Source organism: Tachysurus vachellii, chromosome 26, assembly GCF_030014155.1.
Source record: "Tachysurus vachellii isolate PV-2020 chromosome 26, HZAU_Pvac_v1, whole genome shotgun sequence".
NCBI lineage: Eukaryota > Metazoa > Chordata > Actinopteri > Siluriformes > Bagridae > Tachysurus > Tachysurus vachellii.
Genome location: NC_083485.1, coordinates 14,724,254 through 14,746,891, shown reverse-complemented (window position 1 = coordinate 14,746,891; position 22,638 = coordinate 14,724,254). Strand labels below are relative to the sequence as shown.

General features: G+C 36.0%; 1 protein-coding gene across 4 annotated transcripts in view; it reads right to left on the bottom strand.

Moving 5' to 3' along the window:
- znf618 (zinc finger protein 618) overlaps positions 1 to 19,454 on the bottom strand; it is a 30,246-nt gene extending 10,792 nt beyond the window's left edge. For all 4 annotated transcript variants that reach the window (XM_060863030.1, XM_060863031.1, XM_060863032.1 and 1 more), the window contains exons 1-8: positions 19,333 to 19,454; positions 5,333 to 5,597; positions 4,911 to 4,988; positions 3,827 to 3,874; positions 3,647 to 3,736; positions 2,903 to 2,974; positions 2,380 to 2,469; positions 1,387 to 1,470 (exon numbers count right to left, since the gene is read on the bottom strand). In XM_060863030.1, coding sequence (XP_060719013.1) covers positions 1,387 to 1,470; positions 2,380 to 2,469; positions 2,903 to 2,974; positions 3,647 to 3,736; positions 3,827 to 3,874; positions 4,911 to 4,988; positions 5,333 to 5,564 — 694 coding nt within the window. In that variant the 5' untranslated portion in view covers positions 5,565 to 5,597; positions 19,333 to 19,454. The remainder of the gene's footprint in view (positions 1 to 1,386; positions 1,471 to 2,379; positions 2,470 to 2,902; positions 2,975 to 3,646; positions 3,737 to 3,826; positions 3,875 to 4,910; positions 4,989 to 5,332; positions 5,598 to 19,332) is intronic.
- Between the last annotated feature and the right edge of the window lie 3,184 nt (positions 19,455 to 22,638).

Genomic DNA, 22,638 nt, shown 5'->3' with positions numbered 1-22,638 from the left:
CCAGCTGTGTTGACAAACAGCACATAACTTACATTTCTGAGATGATTTGTGTTTAAAATAACGTGTGGGATTCATTCGTTTTAATTACATGCAGAATTTTTTTTTTAAAAAAAAAAGCTTAAAAATATAAACATCTACTAGGTATTTTTTTTATATATTTGTCATAAAGTGGAGAATGTCAAACTATAAAAAGATATTTTCAAATATAAATAAAAAAATCTACAATGATATTATTTGGGGATTGATTCTTTTTTTTTTGTGAAACAATGCAAAAAATACAATTCTGCACATATTTCTTTCTGTAAATATTCAAATACTTTGGGTTTTATTTTTTAATGCAAACTGCAGTTGTTTTGTGTTCAATATTCTTTCCAGAAAATAAAATTATATATATATATATATATATATATATATATATATATATATATATAATATATATATATATATATATATATATATATATATATATACATATACACACACACACATATACATACACACACACATATACACAAATATATCGTCATTGTTGGGCGGAAACCTCGTATGTCCAAATTTGGCCAATTTCATATTTTTTCACATATCGATGCTATATGCCCACGTGGGTCTGTTATTTTTACAAGTTATTAACCAATCTAAAGTCTTGAAAATAGCTTGAGCGCAAATCTCATAACTCCATTGGACACTTCAACTGTCCACCTCTTCCTCACTCCGCGGGAGAGCTTCACGGCATATTTCTCCTCAAGAAGAGTCGCAACGAATCAACACGTCTTCTGAGGTAAATGTCTTCAAAACACTGGGCTCAAAGAAAAAAAAAAAATCTTGACCCCCGCTAATTCTGGTGCTCGTCTGAGGACAGGAATTTAGCGCAAGACAATCCATTGCAACGCGGACTAAACCCTGTGCACTGCAGATAAGGTACGGCGTTTTTTTAATTTCCTGAAAAGTAACGGTTTTGGAGATACGAGGATTCCGTCTGACAGCGACAAGATAGAGATATATAGAGATATATATACACATACATACATACACGTACACACGTACACAATGAATGCCTCCAGTCATTATTATAAAATACAATACAAAAAAGGATCAGATATTTAAATGGGTAATTTTATTTTTCATTGATTATTTAAAAAATATATATATAAATAAAGCCTCCTGTACTAAATTGAATCTGACTTTATACAGCAGTGGGAGCGCTCGCTTCCAGCATAAATGTAATTGATTAATTTTCAGACAGTAATACAAAAAAAAACATTAAAGCACAACATGGCCCCTGCTCGTGTCCTCATGCACTTCAGTGTTTCAACACAACCCAAATTACGGCGTGTCTGAAATCAACGATGTTTCCCACGTTTCCCGAAGTGATGCAGGGCGACTTACCGTTGGAGCTCTGGGAGCTGTTGGCATCTCCACGGCTCGGCCGCACCGCCGGTTTCCCTTCGATTTTCAGACCGAACGAGCTTTCTGAGAGAAAACAAACAAAAGAAAACAGAATAAACAAACGAAACAAAAATAAAGACACAAAAAAGATTTACGCTTTTCAACACAAAAGCATTCAATTTACTTCAAATAAAAGCTGCTAAAAAAAAAAAGACTTTCAAACATTTGACCTTGTTGTGACCTTCATCTGTTTGGATCAGATCCAAGTTTAAAGTCTAATCAATTCTGCTGGTTATGATAAGAATTCTCTTTCATTTCTACACAAATTCAGGCACTGGTTATGAACAGAAACCCACACAAAGGGAAAGAACATAAGAAAAAGAGAAAAAATCTTTTTAAAGGTAATCAGAATTCAGGTGGTGTTTGTTTTTATTTTTGTTGTTCCTCACAACCGTGTGGGTCTGAAAGAAGCTCATTTAGAAACAGATTTAGTTAGTTTTTATCACCAAGACTCATCACAGAGGTATTAAAACTACAACTCAGAACATTAACCACGCTTAAAATGACCCGAGTCTCTGTGGTTGCTCCAGAAATAAACAATCGAGCTAAAATCGTGTGGCAGTGAACAGGGATTAATCATGCAGCTCGAGCACTGCTGGGTGGAGCTTAAGAGGGGATGGAAGAAGGGCAATACCACGACTGAGGTGCCCTTAAGCAAGGCGCCGAATCCCCCCCAACTGCTCCCCAGGTGCCGCATGCTTAAATGGCTGCCCACTGCTCCGGGTGTGTGTTCACGGTGTGTGTGTGTGCACTTTGGATGGGTTAAATGCAGAGAACAAATTCTGAGTATGGGTCACCGTACTTAGCCGTATGTCATTTCACGTCACGTCTGACTTAACAAATGAAGTGACGATGTTTCCAACTGTACAAAGTGAAATCCCAGCTAAATTCATGTAAATCACAGACACACTGAAGGAAAGACAGAAATCTTACTCATTGGAGTGTGAAGTGCCACATGCTCCTGATAAGGGTTGAAGTATTTATATTGTTTTCCACAGAATTCGCACGTGTAGCTTCCCGTTTCTGTAGAAAGTGTCAACACCAAGCATTAAGATCCAACAAGAAAACAAAAATAACAAATACACCAGAGGCACAATGAGGCTAATAAATACAATAAATGCATCAACTAACTAGCTAACTAACTAACTAACTAACTAACTAACTAACGCTCATACGAGAGCCGTGAATACTCGATTCTGATTGGTCAAAAGGTGCTGGTTATAAATACATCAAATACATTGATTAAACAAGATTACAAAAAAAGAAAATAAAAAATAACTTGACATACTTTCACCTTTAGGCCACACCTCCTTTCTGAGTCTGAGCTTACATGCACTACTTGCGTTTTCTACTTATTAGCCACATCAGCCTCGTACCTCCAGAAAGAAAACGTCAACGAATACAATAAACAAACAAAAACAAACAATAACGCTAGCAGAATTTAGTCTTGTTTTACTTGGTCCGATTTTCTGATAGGGTTCGATCTCTTCCTTTGGCTCCTCCACAGGAATCACGTGATCGTACGGATCTAGAGAGGAAGACAGAAAAGGAAAATCCAGATTAACGTCTCCTAAACGTTGCGACGACGAACACATCAGCCAGCGGTAACTATCTTCCAGCAGAGATGTGCAAAGCAGATAATAAAATGAAATAATTTTTTAATAATTTAAGTCAGTCAACATTTTTATTTGCTGTCATTTTCCTCAAGAACAAATACTATAAAAATATTATCATTAAAAAAAGTAACTTCTGCTAATTGAACTATATAATATCTATAATGTTTGAAAATAAATGAATCAATTGAATAAAAAAAAAAAAAAAAAAAAGATAGAATTCTAGCATGGATTAATAAAAAAAAAAAAAAAAAAAAAAAAAAAAAATTGTTAAAAGAAAATGTTAAACTAATTAAACAAAATATTTTCTGAAAAATAAGCCAGATTTCTAGCTACACTTTTCTAAAAAGTTAAATAAATTATTATATTGTTTATATTATTATTCCTAAATCTAAAAATTATTATGCTGTTTTTAATTGGTCATTGTTTTCCCCCAAATACCAGACACAATCAAAAAAATAATCATTCCCAAAATGTACAAATTAAAAAGGACATGATAACGGCTATAAAAAAACTAACAGTGTCTTAATTTAGATAGAAAACCGCTGTGAAAAAGTTTTTTTGAAAAGAAATAAATATCAGCTCACCGTCCACGGCATGCAGCTCTCTGTGCTCCTGAAAGCAGCTGTAGTATTTATACTTCTTCCCACAAATATCACAGGTGTAACGGAAAGCATCTGAACACACACACACACAAACAAAATCACATTAACGTAATATCGTCCTCAAACAGACGAGCGGAAATGTAAAAATTCCTCTGAACTCACTGTTCGGGCCGTGAGGCGACGGTTCCGTGGGCAAGGTGCTCTCAGATTCTGCACGAGAGAAAAGTCAATTCTCTTTTTATTTCATGGAGTAAAACATCATCTCTAACAAAAAAAAAATAATAAAAAAAAAGTCTTGTGCCATGCAAAATCTCCACCATCAGCAGTTCATTGGGCAGATTACACATCACTCGAATTTAAAAAAAAGGACCCGATAAACACGCCGTCTGTCCGGCGTTCTGTCCTCGTGCTCATTTAAAAAGGATCAGAAGAATTCTGTCTTTAATCTGAAGGTGTGTGTGTGTGTGTATACACAGGTGAGTAAGAGAGTTAAGAGACTGAGAAACTGCTGTTTAACCAAAGAAAGAAAGCAAGATAGAGAAAAAGAAAGAATGTCGCAAACATTAAATTTAAAAAATAAAATAAATAAAAAAGGAATGAGAAAAGTTTCATTTCAAGAGGAGACAACAATACACAGCATACGGCAAAATCAACAGCTACCAAAAAAATTCATAAAAACTATTTTACAAAAATATTTTTTAAATTTATTATGAATAAAATTGTTATGTTTATTTACAGAATATCTCTTTTTAAACTAAATAAAATATCTTTTTTTTTTTTTTAAAAATGAATTAATAGATAAAAAAAAACAAGTCAATACGGACCATTATTAAATAAATATATTCATTCCTGAAATTGAAAAATTTAAATAAACCTCAATTGTAAATTAAATACAATTTCTAAAATTAACAAAAAATGGTTGCTTAGAGGATCCTAAATGTGTTGTTGCAGTAAGTTAATTCTTTGCTCTGTAAATTGTCCTGGGCTGCGCACTGCACACCCCCACCCACACACACCCCCACCCCTTCACAGTGTAAGCAATTTCAAGGACTTTTTTTCTTCAGTAGAAACTTTCAGCAATATTTACCCGTAAATGCAGGCGAGACTGTAAATGTTCAACAATGCAAACATCTCTGTTGTTAGAAAACAGAACATTTTGTGTTTTAGGGAAGCGAACCCTGAGGGCACGATGTGCAACATTAAAAGCACCAGCAGTTTCTTGAAATAGATCTTTAAAGTTCTGTACCTCTGTGAGCACGGACGTGCGTCTGAAAGCAGTTGTAGTACTTGTACTTCTTCCCACACACTCGGCAGACGTAGGAGCCTGTGATCAGAAAACAATGTCGGAAAATTTAATATAACTTAAAAAAAAAAAAAAGCTCAAGATCATACTTGTTTTTAAAAGATCACTGGATGTTGAAAAGAAAGCACCACTCACAGACACATACACACACACTACAAACCAATCAGGACACAATGCAGGACTGGAAAAGAAAACCAGTGAACCCAGAGGAAACCCCTTGAAGCACAGGGAAAATATGCAAAATCTGCCTACACACGAAAGAGGCAGGAATCGAACCCTCAACCCCGGAGGACCAAGTCAAACCTCCGAACTGCTAAGCTAAGTCACACACGCACGAGTCTTCGTATATAGTAACAGATGCTCACCCTGAGTTTGGGAATTGCGAGGACTCCCGATCACCACGCAGATCTCAGCAGGAAGGCTGCCGTCGCACTCTTTGCCGTTGCTGGTTGAGGTGGTGGGCGTGCGGCAAGGCTCGGTCTTCATCTGATGGGCAGTGGTCTTGGGCGAAGCGGCAGGTACGGCCTGGGCGGAAAGCGTCTCGGTGGGCGTGTCGCCCTGCTTCAGGCTGGCGTTGGGGACCTCCTGAGTACTCATGGCTCCGCTGGGGTTCAGCCACGGCTACGAAGGCTGCAGGAGAAAGTAAACACACACAGGGAGTTACAGGAAATTCAAGATCATCGACACCTAGAGATCAGAAATGAAACTTGTGTCAGAAGAATGACTTGGTTGTTCAAACACAGCAAGGGAGCGTCAAAAAGAATGATATTGCTTGCTATCAAAAACAACCGTCATCCTGGGACAGATTCTAGGATAAAGCATTACTGGAGCTGAAGACGAAGTTATTTGGGTTTATTATCTTTATTATGATGTTTTGATATTAATACTGTGACATAACACCATGATGTGCTATACTGAGGTGAGCGTCAGTTTTGTCTAAAAAAGACAAAACAGATTGACCATCTGAAAAAAAATAAAAACAGCTACAAAAAGATTAGTAATAAACGTAAACAAAATTAACACTTAATCATTTATCTGTAAAAACAATTATTTAAAAAAGGAATAAATAAATAAATCCAAGACAAAATATCACATTATCATTATAGATCAACAACAATAAAATGTGGTAAAAAATGAGAAAAGTTGTCAAATCAACTTATTATTTTCCTCTTACAGCATATCAATTTTTTTTCTTTAAAAATTTACACATAAAATTTACACATTTATTTATTCATTCGTTCAGATTTATTCATTATTTTTGTCATCATGTAGAAGGTTGCCTCCTATTTACTTAAAACCACAAGAAATTAAAGTAGACATCATATCTAAAGATAAAAAACCTGAGGTATAAAAGTTCTGAAAAGGCTCATATGCTCCTCCGAAGCTAATCAATCATATCATTAATTAAAAGAAAGCCTAATTAGTCGAACGTTTTCTGGTGACTAATTGATGTGTAATGAGTATGGAGTAAAGCCAAGTCTGTTAAGTGTAACAGATCTAATGGCGCTTCAGAGAAATATCTGCCAAATGATTAAATCAGAAGAAAATAAAAGATGCTAAGTTTGAGACCAAGCGTGACGTGGGCTCTGTATGGACAGAAGGCGATGTCGAATTTTTAACTGCACTTAAGAAACGCTAAACTGGAGTGAGGAGATGACCCGCTGACAAACAAGGAAAGAGACATGAGCTTTTACACGAGTGTTTCAGCCACGGTGTGTGTTTATTTTTTTAAACAGTCCTTCCCGCTTGGCCGTCGTCCAACAAGCAAAGTGATGAAATCGGAATCTGATGCGGACATTTCAGGCTCCAGTCTCTGGCAAATAAATATTCTCAGAGCAGATTGAAGAATCTGGAGCCATTTTCCTTAATATAGGTTTGTTAATAAATAAGCAAACACAGAACACCCAAGACTGGATATTTGTTTGTTTTTAACATCACTAGACATTCTGAAGAACACAATGTGAGACATACAGAAGGTTAGAGAGGTTTATCAGCTTCAGCACAGCTAAAGAACCAGATCAATTACTGTCTTAATGACAAACAATAAACTGTTTAAGTTGAACCATCAGTAAAGATACTGAAGAAATTAAGTGAAAAGCTGGACAAGCACTAGGTAAAAAAGGACCAGATAGAAAAGTTAGATAAGCACTAGCTAAAAAAAGACTAGCTAAAAAAGGACTAGCTAGACAAGCACTAGCTAAAAAAGGACTAGACAGAAAAGTTAAATAAGCACTAGCTAAAAAAAGACTAGCTACAAAAACTAGCTAGACAAGCACTAGCTAAAAAAGGACTAGACAGAAAAGTTAGACAAGCACTAGCTAAAAAAAGACTAGCTAGACAAGCACTAGCTAAAAAAGGACTAGCTAGAAAAGTTAGACAAGCACTAGCTAAAAAAAGACTAGCTAGACAAGCACTAGCTAAAAAGGACCAGATAGAAAAGTTAGATAAGCACTAGCTAAAAAAAGACTAGCTAAAAAAAACTAGCTAGACAAGCACTAGCTAAAAAATGTACTAGACAGAAAAGTTAGACAAGCACTAGCTAAAAAAACTAGCTAGACAAGCACTAGCTAAAAAAGGACTAGACAGAAAAGTTAGACAAGCACTAGCTAAAAAAAGACTAGACAGAAAAGTTAGACAAGCACTAGCTAGACAAGCTTAACAAAAACTTAAAAAAACACCTTTTTACGTTTTCAGCAAAAATGCAGCTAGATTTGAGTCGTTCTCCAAAATCCAGGACAGAAATGTCAGTAAAAAAGTGACAAAGGCAACAGTGTGTTCATTTAAATAATTACATGAAAAACTACAAAAAAAAAAACTGAGGACAACTCATCCTGTTGAAGCCACGTAGCAATAAAATGTGTCCATCTATCTATCTATCCATCCATACAAATATGCATAAGGTGTACAAATAAATATTTAAAGGAACACCGTCAAGGCCTGTGGTTAACACGAGCTGCGTTGGAACTGCATTCGAGCTCGCAGATGGAATTTAGCACGCATTTCTTCACACCTCAGTGAGGGAATTATGCGCTGTGAATTTCCACCCTGCTGCTATTTCACATAGAACTCGCCTCAGCCGCCTCGCTGAAAACTGCAGCGCTCTCGCATAAAGAAAAACGGCTGAGATAGTAAATGAGCTGTCAGGTTAAATTTCAGAGGGAGGAGATATTTTCAGTGATTTGACCCATTTTGCGAAAATAATTTTGCAGCGCACAAGCTTAGCGAGATGGAACTTTTTCCTCCTTACATAAGACCTTTTTAGGATCGCTTAAGAAAAGCGGCACAAGCTGAATATTCACTGAAGCCCGAGCAGGAATCTGAAATTTTAACACCAAAGCAAGTGAGAGAGAGAATTTAATATTATATATATATATATTTATTTTACAGCTAAGGATGGAAAATTACGTCAAGCTGCTCCATTTTTTTGGCACAAGAAATGTTTTGTGGCCCTGCATTCAATTACTGCAGTCACATCTCCAGCCTGCAATTTAAAAATAAATATATAAATACTACTAATAAAAAAAAAAGCAATAATGTACAAATATATTGGAGGGAGGAATCCCCCCCCCATCTTTTTTTCCCTTTTTTTTTTTTTTTTTTACATGAATTTAAATGGAGGGGGAAAAAACCAACAAAAAAAAAAAAAAAAAAAAATATAAATGTCAGGTCTTAAAATTCCATCTGAACGAATGAGCAATGCAACGGAGCCTTCTTTCAATTTATATGCTAATGCTGCCCTGAATTAAAATTTAATAACTAGGCGCTATTGAAAAGCAGACTCGAATTAGATGAAAATAAATCCTGAAAGAGAGGTCTAAAATTAGAAATTCGGCCCCGGCTTCACGGCTGCTGCTAAGCTCCTGACGTGCTGACATTTTCTTCCTGATATGAATCAAAGTTGCAAAGCGAGTTCGGAGTAGACGAGAAAAATGAGAAGCGCTGCTGTTTATGGACTCATTAAACCGAGACGGTAAAAACCAAAAAGCAGTTACTAGTTTTATTATATCAACATAAACCTCCTTTTCCTCCTTATATTTTGTTCCATCATTAATTAGCATATTGCATGCCGATCTTGAGGCAGCTGCGAAGTTAAAGGTGCGGACGGTGATTTTTAAGTGAGAACACGCTCCATTTTCTCCTCAAATTTTTCTAGCTTTGATCAAAATAAAATCTGGTCAGGGAATGAAATTCGGTCTTTGTTGCATCACATGCTCAAAAAATGGTGGAAATAAATTAATATGTACCACCAACTTCCAACCAATGATACAGAAAGCTCCGCCTCTTATAATAGCATGAAGTCTCTCTTACTTAGTATTAGAGTTAATACTAAACAAAGCTACTGTACTTCTGTTTCTTTTTATTCAGCTTGCTAGAGAAATGTGGTAGCTCAGTGGCTAATTGGAAGGTCATGAGTTCAAACCACAGGTCAACCAAACTGCCCCCGCTGGGCCCCCGAGCAAGGCCCTCAACCAATAATTGCTCAGTTGAATAAAATAAGATAAACGATCTAAAAGAAATAGATCTAAAGAATCAATACAAGTCATTCATGGTTCATTCTAACGTCACGGTCATTTAGCTAAAAGCTAAGTCTCAACGGCATCCTAGAAAACTGTGAACAGATGTAAATTCATTTTAAAACTGCTCAGATTTATGAAGCCATGTTCTCTATCTGAGGAAAAGTGCTCCAGCTAATAGATCACGCTAGGGCTTAGTTAGCATGCTAACTGGTCAGAAAAACAGCAAGGTGATGAAACACTACAACGGACTGAGATTTAGATTTAAGCTAATGTAAAATTGATTTGTTTAGGATAAAAGACCTAAAGACCACAAGCAAAACGGTTAAATCTGATGTCTGCACACAGAAAAACTCAACCGTCATCTAAATGTCATCTGGTTATTTTTTACTCTTTCCTCAAAGCCTTTGTTCTGTTATAAACATTAGAACATTAGACGTGGTTACGATCTTGTGATAAAAAAGCTGAACTGTCATTTCAGGTCAACGATAGCGTGTCATATCAGGAGGCTGAATCTTCCCTTCACATGGGATACAACCTCAAAAAAAATTCCTGAGCCAAATATCTGTAACCTGACGGTGTTTTCCCCACAACCGTGCAATTTCTTCCTGCTTCAGCACTTTAGTTTAATTTCAGGAAATCAAAAATGACAGATTAAACAGTTTCACTGGGAATTACAGCATGCAAGTTAAAACATGCAAGCTGTAAATATAGATATATATTCTATATAGATATAGAATAAATAGAATGGAGAAAAAAAAAACAAAAAAAAAAAAAAACAAGCATGAAAAAAAATGTTAAAAATAAATTAGTAGAAAAAAAATACAATCAACTTTGAAATGTGAAAAAAGTTTGACAAATTTATTTTAAAAGAATGCACCATTAGGCCATCCTTAAAAATATTTTGGTTTGCAGTAACAGTACAAAAAAAAAAAAAAAAAAAAAAAAAAGTCGGTAGGTAGGTCTATATATTTTTTTAAGTTTCAATGTAAAAAAAAAAAAAAAAAAAAAAAAAAGTACAATTTTGGTGACGGTGATTACGTAGGTATGAATTTAACCAAATGAGCATATCGTGACGTCACTGACTGGGTCTTCAAACCGTGCCTTCGGGCGCATCATTGCAAACCTCATTTTGACGCAGTCTATATAGACCACAAATTTGTTTGAACGGTGACCGCGAACATTTTGTTTACTGAAACCGCAGCCATCGTTACCAAGCGCGAACCGTTGACTGACAGTGAATGAGAGGATGAGACGAAGCGAACGCACAGGCCATAGTGTGACATCCGTTAACCAATAGTGTAAACATAAATGACGTCACAGGTTTTTATTTAAAAGAAAGAACGTAGCCTTCGTTTGTATGTAGGCCTGGGAAATTTATATATTTACAATACTTACTAAAATATAATTAATATTATTTTATTGCTTTTGTATTAGTTGTTCGAAGAGTTGTTCGGGCTTAACGCAAATTTACAACCCGGCAAGTCGGTCGGGCTTAAAGCAAAATAAATAAATAAATAAATAAATAAATAAATAAATAAATGAGTCGGTCCTAAATTGACAGGGTCGGTCGGGTTACGGCAAACAAGAATATTTTTAAGGATGGCCTTATACCGTTTTTTTAAATTATTTATTCCAAAATGGTTTAAATATTTGACAATTTTTTTAATGATTTTTTTTTTTATTCCAAAACAGTTTATTTATTTATTTTTGACAAAGTAAAAATTAGCCAAAAGTGATAGCTACTGTTTTAATGTACCGTAATGGAACAGCTTTTATAAAAATACTTGCATTTACTTAGCTATGACAAATTCTGTTAGGATTGTTATTTTATATTATATCTAAAGTACCTTTAGGAAAATAAATTTAAATAAAAAAATGTACTTTCAATAAATGCACTTTTGGAGCATGTTAAAACTTAAAAATAAAATAATTTTTTTGTTTTGTTATTTTTAATATCAAAAGCCTTTAACAAAAAGATGAAGACTGAAATTAAATTCACATTAGCTGTTAAAACGAGGCTTCAACGTTTTTTCTTCCTTTGTATTTTCATGATCACGATCCATGTTTAAGTGACTATTACATCATAATGACATCAATAAATGTTACATGGTTGTTTAATTGTTTCATTAATCATCGCATGGAACAGAATCGCATGGGGAAAAATGATTAAAGTCAAACTACATCAGTGTTCGTTTTGACAATTCGGCATTTTAGTTTTTTTTTTTTCCTTAGCACAAAGGGTCAGTGAGGAGACGCGACAATTTATTATCAGCATGACAATAACTCCTGCACCCACACGCTCATAAAAAAAAAAACCTCACTAAAAGCAATTTATTAGACGTGCTTTGAATAGCTGGGAATGCAAAACAATGCACGAAAGCTCAGAGAGAGAGAGAGAGTGAGAGTCTCCTTTTTCTCTCCCTCCTGCTTTCTCCCCCCAAATGCCCCGGCTAAAGGCGAGACCTGAAGACAAAAGGGTTCAGAAATTTTTGCCCCTGACATTTCAACATGGCTGAAATTTACAGTCCGGCTCGGGAAACTTCACACGGAAAATTACAGAATTTCTTTTTATAAATGTACGCCAGAGAGGAGCCAGACTGGTGGGAGGAAATGTTTTGGATATTTCTATGAAAATTCTATTCTTAGGTCAGAGGCAGCAGGCAGGAAAACAGCACAAAAATTCTAAACGGAAAAAGGGAAGTGAAAAAAAAACCCCCACCACACCACAGTGTTGATGGAGTCAGTAATTAGATGCTATAAGGAAACGGTAAACTGGGGAATATCTGAAGAATGAAACAATGATGAGGTTTAATAATAAACTTGAGCTATAATGGTGGAAAATGTCTGGCCATTACTTCAGGTACAGCACTTCCACAATAACGTGGGTAAATTAAAAACAAAATGATATCCTTTCTTATCCACTTTGACTTTCCAGCTACATTAAATCAACATTTTCAACCACTGAAAGCAAATCAGTACAAATCTGCTCTCCAAACTGGAAGGTGCAAAAAAAAATAAATCAATCAGGAAGTTGCATTGTTTTAAGATAGTTATTTCAGATAGCTGAAACTCCTAAGAAACGCTGTTTCAATGTTAGGAATTTTAATTCTATCGTGTTTTTAATCATCAGAACAAAAAAGCCGCATGATAAACTAAATAGTTTTAGTCCGGTTTAACAGGTTTATATTATCATCATGGGGGGGCACGGTAGCTTAGTCGTTAGGTTGATTGGCATCTCTGGAAAACTGTCCGTAGTGGGTGATTGCGTGAGTGAATGAGAGTGTGTGTGCGCCCTGCAATGGGTTCGCACTCCGTCTAGAGTGTATCCTGCCTTGATGCCCGATGACGCCTGAGAGGCACAGGCTCCCCGTGACCCGAGGTAGTTCGGATAAGCGGTAGAAAATGAATGAATGAATGAATATTATCATCATATTAAACCATTTAAAACACAAAGTGGTGAAAATATTCTAACTAAACGCTTTCGTGCATTAATCGAACCACGCCACAGTTCAGCTAAAGACGTACGCCAAGATGATCATGGATCGGAGATTTTTGTTCAAATGCACCTACAGAGACGAACGGAATTGAAAGAGGAAACTGGACCAAGGTGCGAGTTAAACAAACTAAAAATCAGTGTACAGTGTAAATTAGTGCATCATCACAGAACAAAGAAGCTGAAACATCAAAGCAAAGAAAATAATAAAATCTTTGTCTATTGTACATATGAGCTTATGAACCTACAGAGCATCAGAGGTGGCTACGGCGTGACGTGGTCACAGCCCTGTACCCCTCACTGTCTTCAGTGATTTAGAGCGAATCCACAAGGAGGGGGTAGTGAAATTTTTATAGCACCAAAGCAAGACACAAAAGCTACAAGAACAACCGAAGGAAGAGATTTGACTAGATTTATAAATAATAAAAAAAAACCCATAAGGAGTAGATTGAGTCACTTCTGAGGTAAGTTTACACAAAGACCCAGACTACACAAACACAGCCACGTTTAAAAACATGTCTCATTTTTATCCATATCAAAGGACAAAAGGACGGATGATGGATCAGGTCATATATATTTAAAAAAAAAAAGGTTACGGACGAGTTTCAGGCGATTGTCAAAATTCCATGATGGCGGAACATTTGACTGCTTTGTATCATGTAGGAAGAAATTCTGCTCACATTACGTTCACGTTGTCAAAAGAAATAAGAGAAATAAAATATATATATAATATAATAAAAAATTATCTAAACTCCCAGGAGCACATTCCCAGCATGTCTTTCAAAAAAAACGTACTTACAACGTACAAAAAAAAATAAAAGTTCATATGTAAACTTTGAAATAATACCAACCGAGAAAAGTGTGTACAAAAAAAATTTATTAAAAAATAAATAAATAAATAAATAAAAAGAATAATAAGAAAATAAATTAATTACTGAGCAGGCGAGTGTTACCACGGCAACCCTGTCAAAAGAACTGACAAAAGAATAATGTGAACTTTATCATTAGCTCAACGATAATAATGATTAAAAAAAAAATAATAATAATGAGTCCGTTTCCTAAAACAAGCTTTGTGTTTAAAAATGACTTTTAATGCAGCTTCCAGTGTTCGTGAAAGCGCTGAAGCAGAGAGGTCACTACAATAACGCTGGATGATGTGGGTTTGATTTTATCAGACACAAACTTGTAAAAGAGCATCGTTCTTGGAATCCAAGCAAACCTGGATTAGCCGACTCAACAGTTTCCGTCACTGATACCGATTTAAAAAAAAATAATAATAAAAAAAAAAATCAGACCAGCATTTTTCTGAACACTTAAACAGTGTGGATAAAGTACACAAGATAACTTTGCTTTACGGAAAAAAACGTATGTGCGATGTAGCCATTATTGTTAAGCATTGCTACGTCCTGGTTTTCACCCGATATGAGGCACCGATACACTTCTGGCACGGTGATGTGACACTGATCGTGATTCAGAGAGGAGTTTTATAACTCCAGGGGAAAAGCCGTGCTTCCTAACCACGCTTCTGCATTACACATGTAAATCACATGTTCTTCTTCCTGGGGGTAAAAGCGAGGATTAGCGTGACGATACCCCAGAGTTAAAAGCTGCGTGAAAACCCCTTTAGGAGTACTTATATAATTATATATATAAAAATATACAAGGTTCTCGATTGTGATTGGTCAGAAGGTACTTACTAATTTTCTAATCAACATCATTTCTGACAGCATTTCAGCTTAAAATGACTTTTATATTCCAGTGAGTATTAAAGCGGTTTTGATTTCACACAATTTGAGAAATTTGGCATCCTTTCTGGTGTCATCTAAACGCTGGAAATACATTTGACCCGTTTTACAATTTCCTTGACTTTAGTTCAGTCATGAAGCTAAAGCTCTGCTCGATAACTGTACCGTAGTGACAGAAGGTTTTGCGCATTTTTATGCACTGTACATGTTTCTAATCCCTGTGTGTAAATTCATAACTAGTCACTTAGGGGCTTTTTACACCTATTCACTTCATGCATTTTCTGTGATCCGATAGCTACCCGATGGTAAAAAGACCAGGTCTAAATGCCATCCGAAACGTTTTGGAGACAGATATAAATCCGACGGTTCAAACCACTTCAGGAGGTGGTCTGGGACGCATTTCAGATGAAACTGGACAGGTGTAAATGAATGTGGTTGTTCAAGCCACATACGTCAGCGCTATACTCCTCCCAAACGTAAGTACGTCACTCGCAGGTGACTCACGAGTCGTGCGTCGTGCATCGCGCCAGAAACAAATAAATGTAAATGCTGTTTTTTGTAGCATAACCGTCATAAGTTTTTTCGTCTTATTTTTGATAGCATTCCGAAAACCGCACACACCAAAGCTTGTTACGTTTCCATTACCCCGGAAATGAGGCAAAATATATTAGCATTTTGGGCGGGAGTAGAAAGATCGGACCGATATCCGATTCGCCGAGACGCGTTTATGTGGCCTAATGTAAATGGAACAGTTTTAACAAATCAGATAGCTATTGGATCAGAGACAACACGTGAAGTGACCAGGTGTAAAAAAGCCCACAGGTGCTAGTGTATGTAGATTTTATTAAGCTTTTAACATAGTCTTATACAATAAATTCAAAATCACTGTGATAACTGAAGAAATCCCTCAAGTAATAACGCTAAGTCCGATCTCACTTGTTTTTTCCCTTCAAAAAGAAAAACATCCACACATCAACAGCAGGAATACTGGAAAAGAACAAGCTAAATGACAACCAAATGAATCATATCAACAAATTAAAATCATTTTATGCCATAAATATAAAAAAAATCTGTGAAATCAATCATTTCTTTGGTCTTCAGCTGTATACTATGGAATATCTGTAGACATGATTAGATTCAGTGTAGTTTTTTTAGTCTCACACTTGAACCTAAACCTTGAACATGTAAAGATTTGCCCTTCAGAATGTCTGCTACAGATTTTCCCACTTTTACCTTGATATTTGTTTTGCCTTAAACACACAGTAACGATCATTTTATTAAAACGCGTTTCTCGAGGTTGAAAGTCGAAAGAAAGGTCGATCATATTTATCCAGCGGCCGCAGAATACAAGAGCAACGTAAAAGGAATAAAAACAAAACAAAAAAAGCAACAGATCAAAAGTTGTGTCAACAATTTGGAAGGCAGCCAGACAAAACGAACAGCAATGAGTCATAACGAACTACAGATTCACTAAGAAAAACGAGCTACAGAATACACCAGGCTCGACCAGAGCGCTGCGAATACTTCATTCTGATTGGTCGGAAGATTCTTAATCGTTTTACAAAATTATGCTGCCTTTTTTTTTTTTCCTTTTTAAAAAGTGCTCATTCGGTGTTCAATAAAAGTGACTGTAAAAGAATAAACATACAATGAAACTCTAAAGAATAGAAATTGTACATTTCTTTTAGCATTAAATTATTTAGAAACACAACAGCTTAAGACCCAGCGCTCAGAAGCGGAGAAATTATTCCAATTTTTAAAATTGCATCAATATTAACCAAACTTTACCATGTAAAGTTTAAAAAAAAAATAAATAAAATGTAAAGAGAAAAAAAATGAATCTCATTACAATTCAGTACATGCCCAGTATAGCTCCAGTTTCAGTCTCAATTCAAGAAACAAAAAAGCAGAAAGAGAAGTGTTAATGCAAAAGGTCAAACCTGAACAAGCACAAAAAACTCCACATCACGTTCTCCCAGACTATGAGCGCAAAATGCAAAAAAGAATTTTAATAACAACATTCTAATAAGATTAAAATGGAACGAATGTAATGAAATGTACATAAGAATACATGGATATACTTAATCCGTTCAAGCTTTGTGTTCAACACGCTTACATCGAGACGTCGTTTCTTTCTAAAAAAAACGAACTACAGTTTCTATAGCATGCTGCAACATCACGTTATTTTCTAGTACTTTATTGAGAAAGATTTATCCAGTAATCCAAGATTTCTATTTATTCTATTTTTCTATTATGCAAGTCATTTTTTTACAATTTAAAAATGTTCCAGTACGTTATGTTCAGCATGGACGTTCCCTACATCACCAAACATTTCAAATCAATTCAAGCTTTAAACCACTCTCTCTCTCTCTCATTTCCTACCGCTTATCCGAACTACCTCGGGTCACGGGGAGCCTGTGCCTATCTCAGGCATCATCGGGCATCAAGGCAGGATACACCCTGGACAGAGTGGCAACCCATCACAGGGCACACACACACACTCTCATTCACTCACGCAATCACACACTACGGACAATTTTCCAGAGACGCCAATCAACCTACCATGCATGTCTTTGGACCGGGGGAGGAAACCGGAGTACCCGGAGGAAACCCCCGAGGCACGGGGAGAACATGCAAACTCCACACACACAAGGCGGAGGCGGGAATCGAACCCCCAACCCTGGAGGTGTGAGGTAAACGTGCTAACCACTAAGCCACCGTGCCCCCCACGCTTTAAACCAGAAACCAATATTATGACACTGTTTTAAAAAAAAATGTTTAAAAAAAAGAAAAAAAAAACTTGGTTATCCAAACACAAAGCTTTCTTGAATGATGATTTGGTGCATGGGGGAAATAAATTAAAAAAAAAAATAAATAAATAAAAAATAAAAAAAAAATAAAATAAAATAAAAAATAAAAAAAAAAAAACATGCATACGTTTTTATTCCCCCATTGCGTCATCATTTGAAGGCTAAATCTTTTTCCATTCCTTAAAGAAAGAAGATATTTTCACAAGCCATGCAGGAAACCCTCTAATCCAATGTTAGCATTCTGAGCACGTCTCAGTTATCAGATTGTTAGGTATTGCATTGAAACAAGTAAAATTAAAAATAAAATGGTCTCCAGCTCAACAAGCTTCACGAATATCATCACGCTGTCATGGTGAAAAAGGGAAGTTTTGTCTAACACCGTCACTGTCTGATGGATGAATTATAGAGCTGCTTTAAAATTAATTCAACCCATAGACACAGAGTATATTTAAGGAAATCTCTTTGACGGAGTCTCTGCATGGTGAAATACACTGTGTATGTTGAAGCAATGTATTAAAAGGAAATCAATTTAACTCAATAAAAAATATTCACAACGGCTCGGTTTATCGTGCTGCTGAAAGGAAAAGCTGCATAAATCGAATTTGGCCCTGTACAGATATTACTTTTTTATTTACTTATTTATTTATTTATTTATTTATTTAGCTTTAAGTCCAAGTGTTGAAGGCTTGAGGATTTTTTTTTTAAGGTCTGATAAATAAACTTGTAAAATACTGCACAGCTCTTATGCTTTCTTATGCTTTTATGGCAAGAATGAAAATGCATGCACTTCATCACGTGTGCATGACAAAACACACAAGAAACAAAAACACACGTATGCACGCGTGCATGCACGTGCCTGACATCCATTTGCAACATGCTGTCAAGTCTGATTGATTTTTTTATAATATGTGCAGACGAGGAGGAAAAAATATCATAAATCAATGCAACCGTGCACAGAAAGACAGAGCAGCACGAGCCGCGTTTTGGTTTCTACCAGGAAACGACATGAGAGTTTTTGCATAAGGTCGGTTTTAATAAAAGTGCACAAAATGAGGAATGAGCACGAGGAAATGAAAAATAACTCCAAGGAAGGACGCTGGAGTCGTGCAGTTATTTTCACCAGGGTACAAATTAAAACACAACGTCGTTAAACAACGTGTGTAGAAAAACGATGCAAAAAAGAAAAAGTGAATCAAAATTGCAAAAAAAAAAAAAAAAATCCTGATGCGAAATGCAATCAGAATTAATCGTAATTTCTTTAATTTCCCCAAGAATTTGACCACAGGGGGCGCTAATTTTGCAACAAAAACAAAAACGACATTCAGGACTGTTTTTTTTTTTTTTTTTGTAAAGAGAATCCGAAAATAAAATCCCTTCGTTTTAACCTCGAGAAACATCGAACCCGCGTTAAAACCGACGGACGTGCAGGAAATCGACTCATCGATTACTGATCCGACGGCACGCGCACAGCTTTAATCTCCGAATAAAAGCACAATTCAGTGGGAAAAAAAAGAAATCGCCAAATATGGCCGCTGCTGCTCTTTAGGGGGTTTTGTGTTTCCCCTTTACCGTGACGGCTTTTTTTTTTTCCTTTTTTTTTTTTGCATTCCTTAAAATAAAATTTTCCCAACTTATAATCGTCTCTTTTGCGACGTTTAAAAATCGCCCCAATGCACGAAGAGAAATTTCTTAAGAAAGTTAATTTTAGGGGGAGGAAGCAAAAGGAGAAATGTTTCATTGCTCGCTTTAAAATTTGACGCAACAATGTAACGCGCGCTGAGAAAAATAAGTTGATCTTACCAAAGAAAGCATCAGTGTCTCCGAGTCCGGATGCGCAAATTAGAGGTGAGTAAAGCGCGCGCGCGGGCGGGCGGCCTGTGCAGGGAAACAAATTCTACAATGATTTCTAATTTGGAAAAGGGGTGGGGGGTGTGGAGGGAGGGGGGCGGGAGGGTGAGCAAAGCGGCACGCGCCGCCTTCGTTACCTCCCAAAAAAAAAACACACAAAAAAAAAAAAAACGATGCGGGTGAAACAGAATTTTTTTGCCCCTTTCCAGGGCAGTGCAGAGCAGAAGGATCCTCCCTCTCACTCAGGATGACGGAAGCGCAATTTTTTTTTTCCAATGCGAGAAATTTTTCTCAAAAAAATAAAAATAAATAAATAAATAATGAATCGAACGTTTTTTTTCTCTTCCTCCCTCCTTTTTGCTGAAATGCGCATGCGCTGAGGGAAAAAAAACAAAACAAAAAACACACCGCTCTATCGGTTCTGGGAGGAGGAGGAGGAAAAGGAGGAGAAGGAGGAGTGCACGCGCTTTTACTCGTCCGCCATTATGCAGGATGTGTTAAATTTTTTTGCATTTTTTTTTTTTTTTTTTTTTTTGCAAATGCAAATCATTACGTTTTTAATTGCACGATACAATTTATTCATCAGCAGTACGTGGGGGATGAAAACCGCGCGCGCGCGCACACACGCATTAATTACGTACCTCTGTCCTCTGCGTGAGTCATAAATAAAGTCTCCACCGGTTGTTTTCAGGCTCCGATGCGCAATTTATTTCATTTTAATTTGCAAATGATAAACCACGCAGTGCATGTGAGGAGCAGCAGATCGACCCTGGATACCGTGATTACTTTTATTTATTTATTTATTTATTTATTTCATTTTATTTGACTGTATTTTTATTTATTTGTGTTTTATTTTCTTTATAATGTATTTTCCCTGTTTTGTGCTTCATGGCTGTTTTGGACCTGAACGGTGCTTTGGCTCACCCTAGAGGTGCAAATTCAAATTTGTGAAATTGAACAAAGAAAAAAAAAAACATTTTATTGTGGATTTTTACAAAAAAAAAAAAAAAAAGAAACTTAATGAATTTAACCTGTTTTTATCACCTTTTTAAAATTGATCTGTTACGTACACTGTTATAAACAGTATGCAATTTGCAGTGAAATGAAATAAAATTCTATTATATTTTGCAAAAGCGCTGTTGAATTCTTACTTGCTTTTACAACCACACTGGCATATAAAAAACAGTCAGTTCTGATTCGCACTGAAAAGCAACATATACATAGATATATATAAATTAGTAAAAAATAAAATCTTCAATCTTGAATCTGCACAAATTATTTTGCGCCTTAGATAGAAAAAAAAACCTTTTAGACGACCACTAGGTGGCGGTATTTCCATTAGTCTGGAAAGCAGTGCACCATCTGAGATTCCTGATTTAACTTTTACATCACAGCCAACTACACATGGGAGGGGATTTTACAGGGTATTAAATTATAAATATTATAAAGTAGATATAATGTAAATATTTTTATCCTATCAGATTTGTTATAGAATAGATTTCAATCCAAAGACAAAGTGCTGCTGACTTCTCAGCTCTGATGGGTTTATATTAACATGCATGTACTCAGATGTTCTCTCTCGTTCCTATAGGAACAACTAACATTTGTATTGCACATAAAAATTTACGGAAGGAGTCTCCAGTGTCAGAACCTGTAGCAGAGGTCATTTAATGGTAATCGTTGACAAACTGCTATAGCGTAAGAGGAATAAAACACTTATATAGTGTTAACAGTGTTATAAAGAAATCATAAGCTTTAACATCCCATTTTTAATCAGTTAAAAAACCTCCATCACGGCCCAGCAGAGTTCACTAAAGCACCACACACACACACACACACACACACACACACACACACAGACAGATCACTCTATGTAATAACATACGATTCAACATGTAATTAGCTGTATACAGATGCAGAGGTTTGTCCAAAAAAGTACTCTTTAATTTAGATAGATTAGATGTGTGTGTGTGTGTGTGTGTGTGTGTGTGTTGATCCTGAATATATTCCTGTAGAGGTATGAATTCCAGTTCATCTCACTGAGTCGATTCATTTGGTGCAGCTCAGAAATGAGTCAGCTCTTTTCTGTTTCCTAAATGATTCACATTTATTTTTTCGGACCTCCTGTTTAAAATAATAACATAATATATTGCATTTCATTAAAAAAACTTTATTTAGAAAACTGTTAAATGATTAGTATGTACACCAAGCATGCCCTTACATACAGTAGGTACTGCAGCTTTAATGTTTTCATGCCGTGGTGTCTGATCAACCAAAAAGATTCATTTACCTTCTTATATTTTTGAAGAAGCATCAGTGCATAGAAAGCTTCTTGAGAGTTAAGCGACTCACTATTCACAATACCAAACAGCTCATTTTTTTTTATTTCACTTACACTGCATGAGTAACAGCATCGCATGCATTTACAAACAAATAAGCAAAGGAAATGAAAGGTAGAGTCATTTGTGAGTCAACTCTAAAGGAGTCGATTTAAAGAATCACTTCATTCTTGAGCCATCCGAAGAACCTAATATAACAAAACCCAGCCGTAAACGTTTGCACCGAAACCCATGTTCTTGTAGTTTCCTGTAAACCACTCGAACGTGTCGTGGTGTGATCTGGGAAGTCGACGTAAACAACGAACGGCGATGACGTCAAGAGAGCTGACATTTGTGTGGTTAATAAAATCCCATCATGAAGGTGACATATGCTTCTAATTAACATTTATTCAGGGGAATCCTGCTGAGTTTAGCTTAAGAAAGAAACAATCTCACTGTCTGTGAATTTATGAGAAACTCCAGAGCTGAGCTGGAAGTCTGAAAACAAACTGTTTAAAATGTAGACAAACTTTATGGGCAATTTCATATGAATAAATCTATTTTTAAACACAAACAGCGGTTTGATATGGAAGTCATTTTCAGCTGTAGTACGAGATCCGTAGTTTTATCCGAAACATGAAAAGGAACCAAACAACTAAGGTTTATTTGTGAGTTTGAACATTTCAGACTCTTGTCTCTGTTTTATTTAAAAAATGCTTCAACACCTTCTGACCAATCAGATTTGAGATTTCAACAGCATTTTGATCAGGTGGCATGTGATCTAGAGAAAGTGTGTCCTGAAATGCACAGTTGAGTGTTAGTGCTTCTGCAGGAGTGTTAGATGTACATGATGACTGCGTTTGTGGATTTTATTCCAGTTTCTTTTTTCTTCTTCCCAGAAGTTACTGAAAACCGTATAGCAGAAGAGTCACTTCTATCA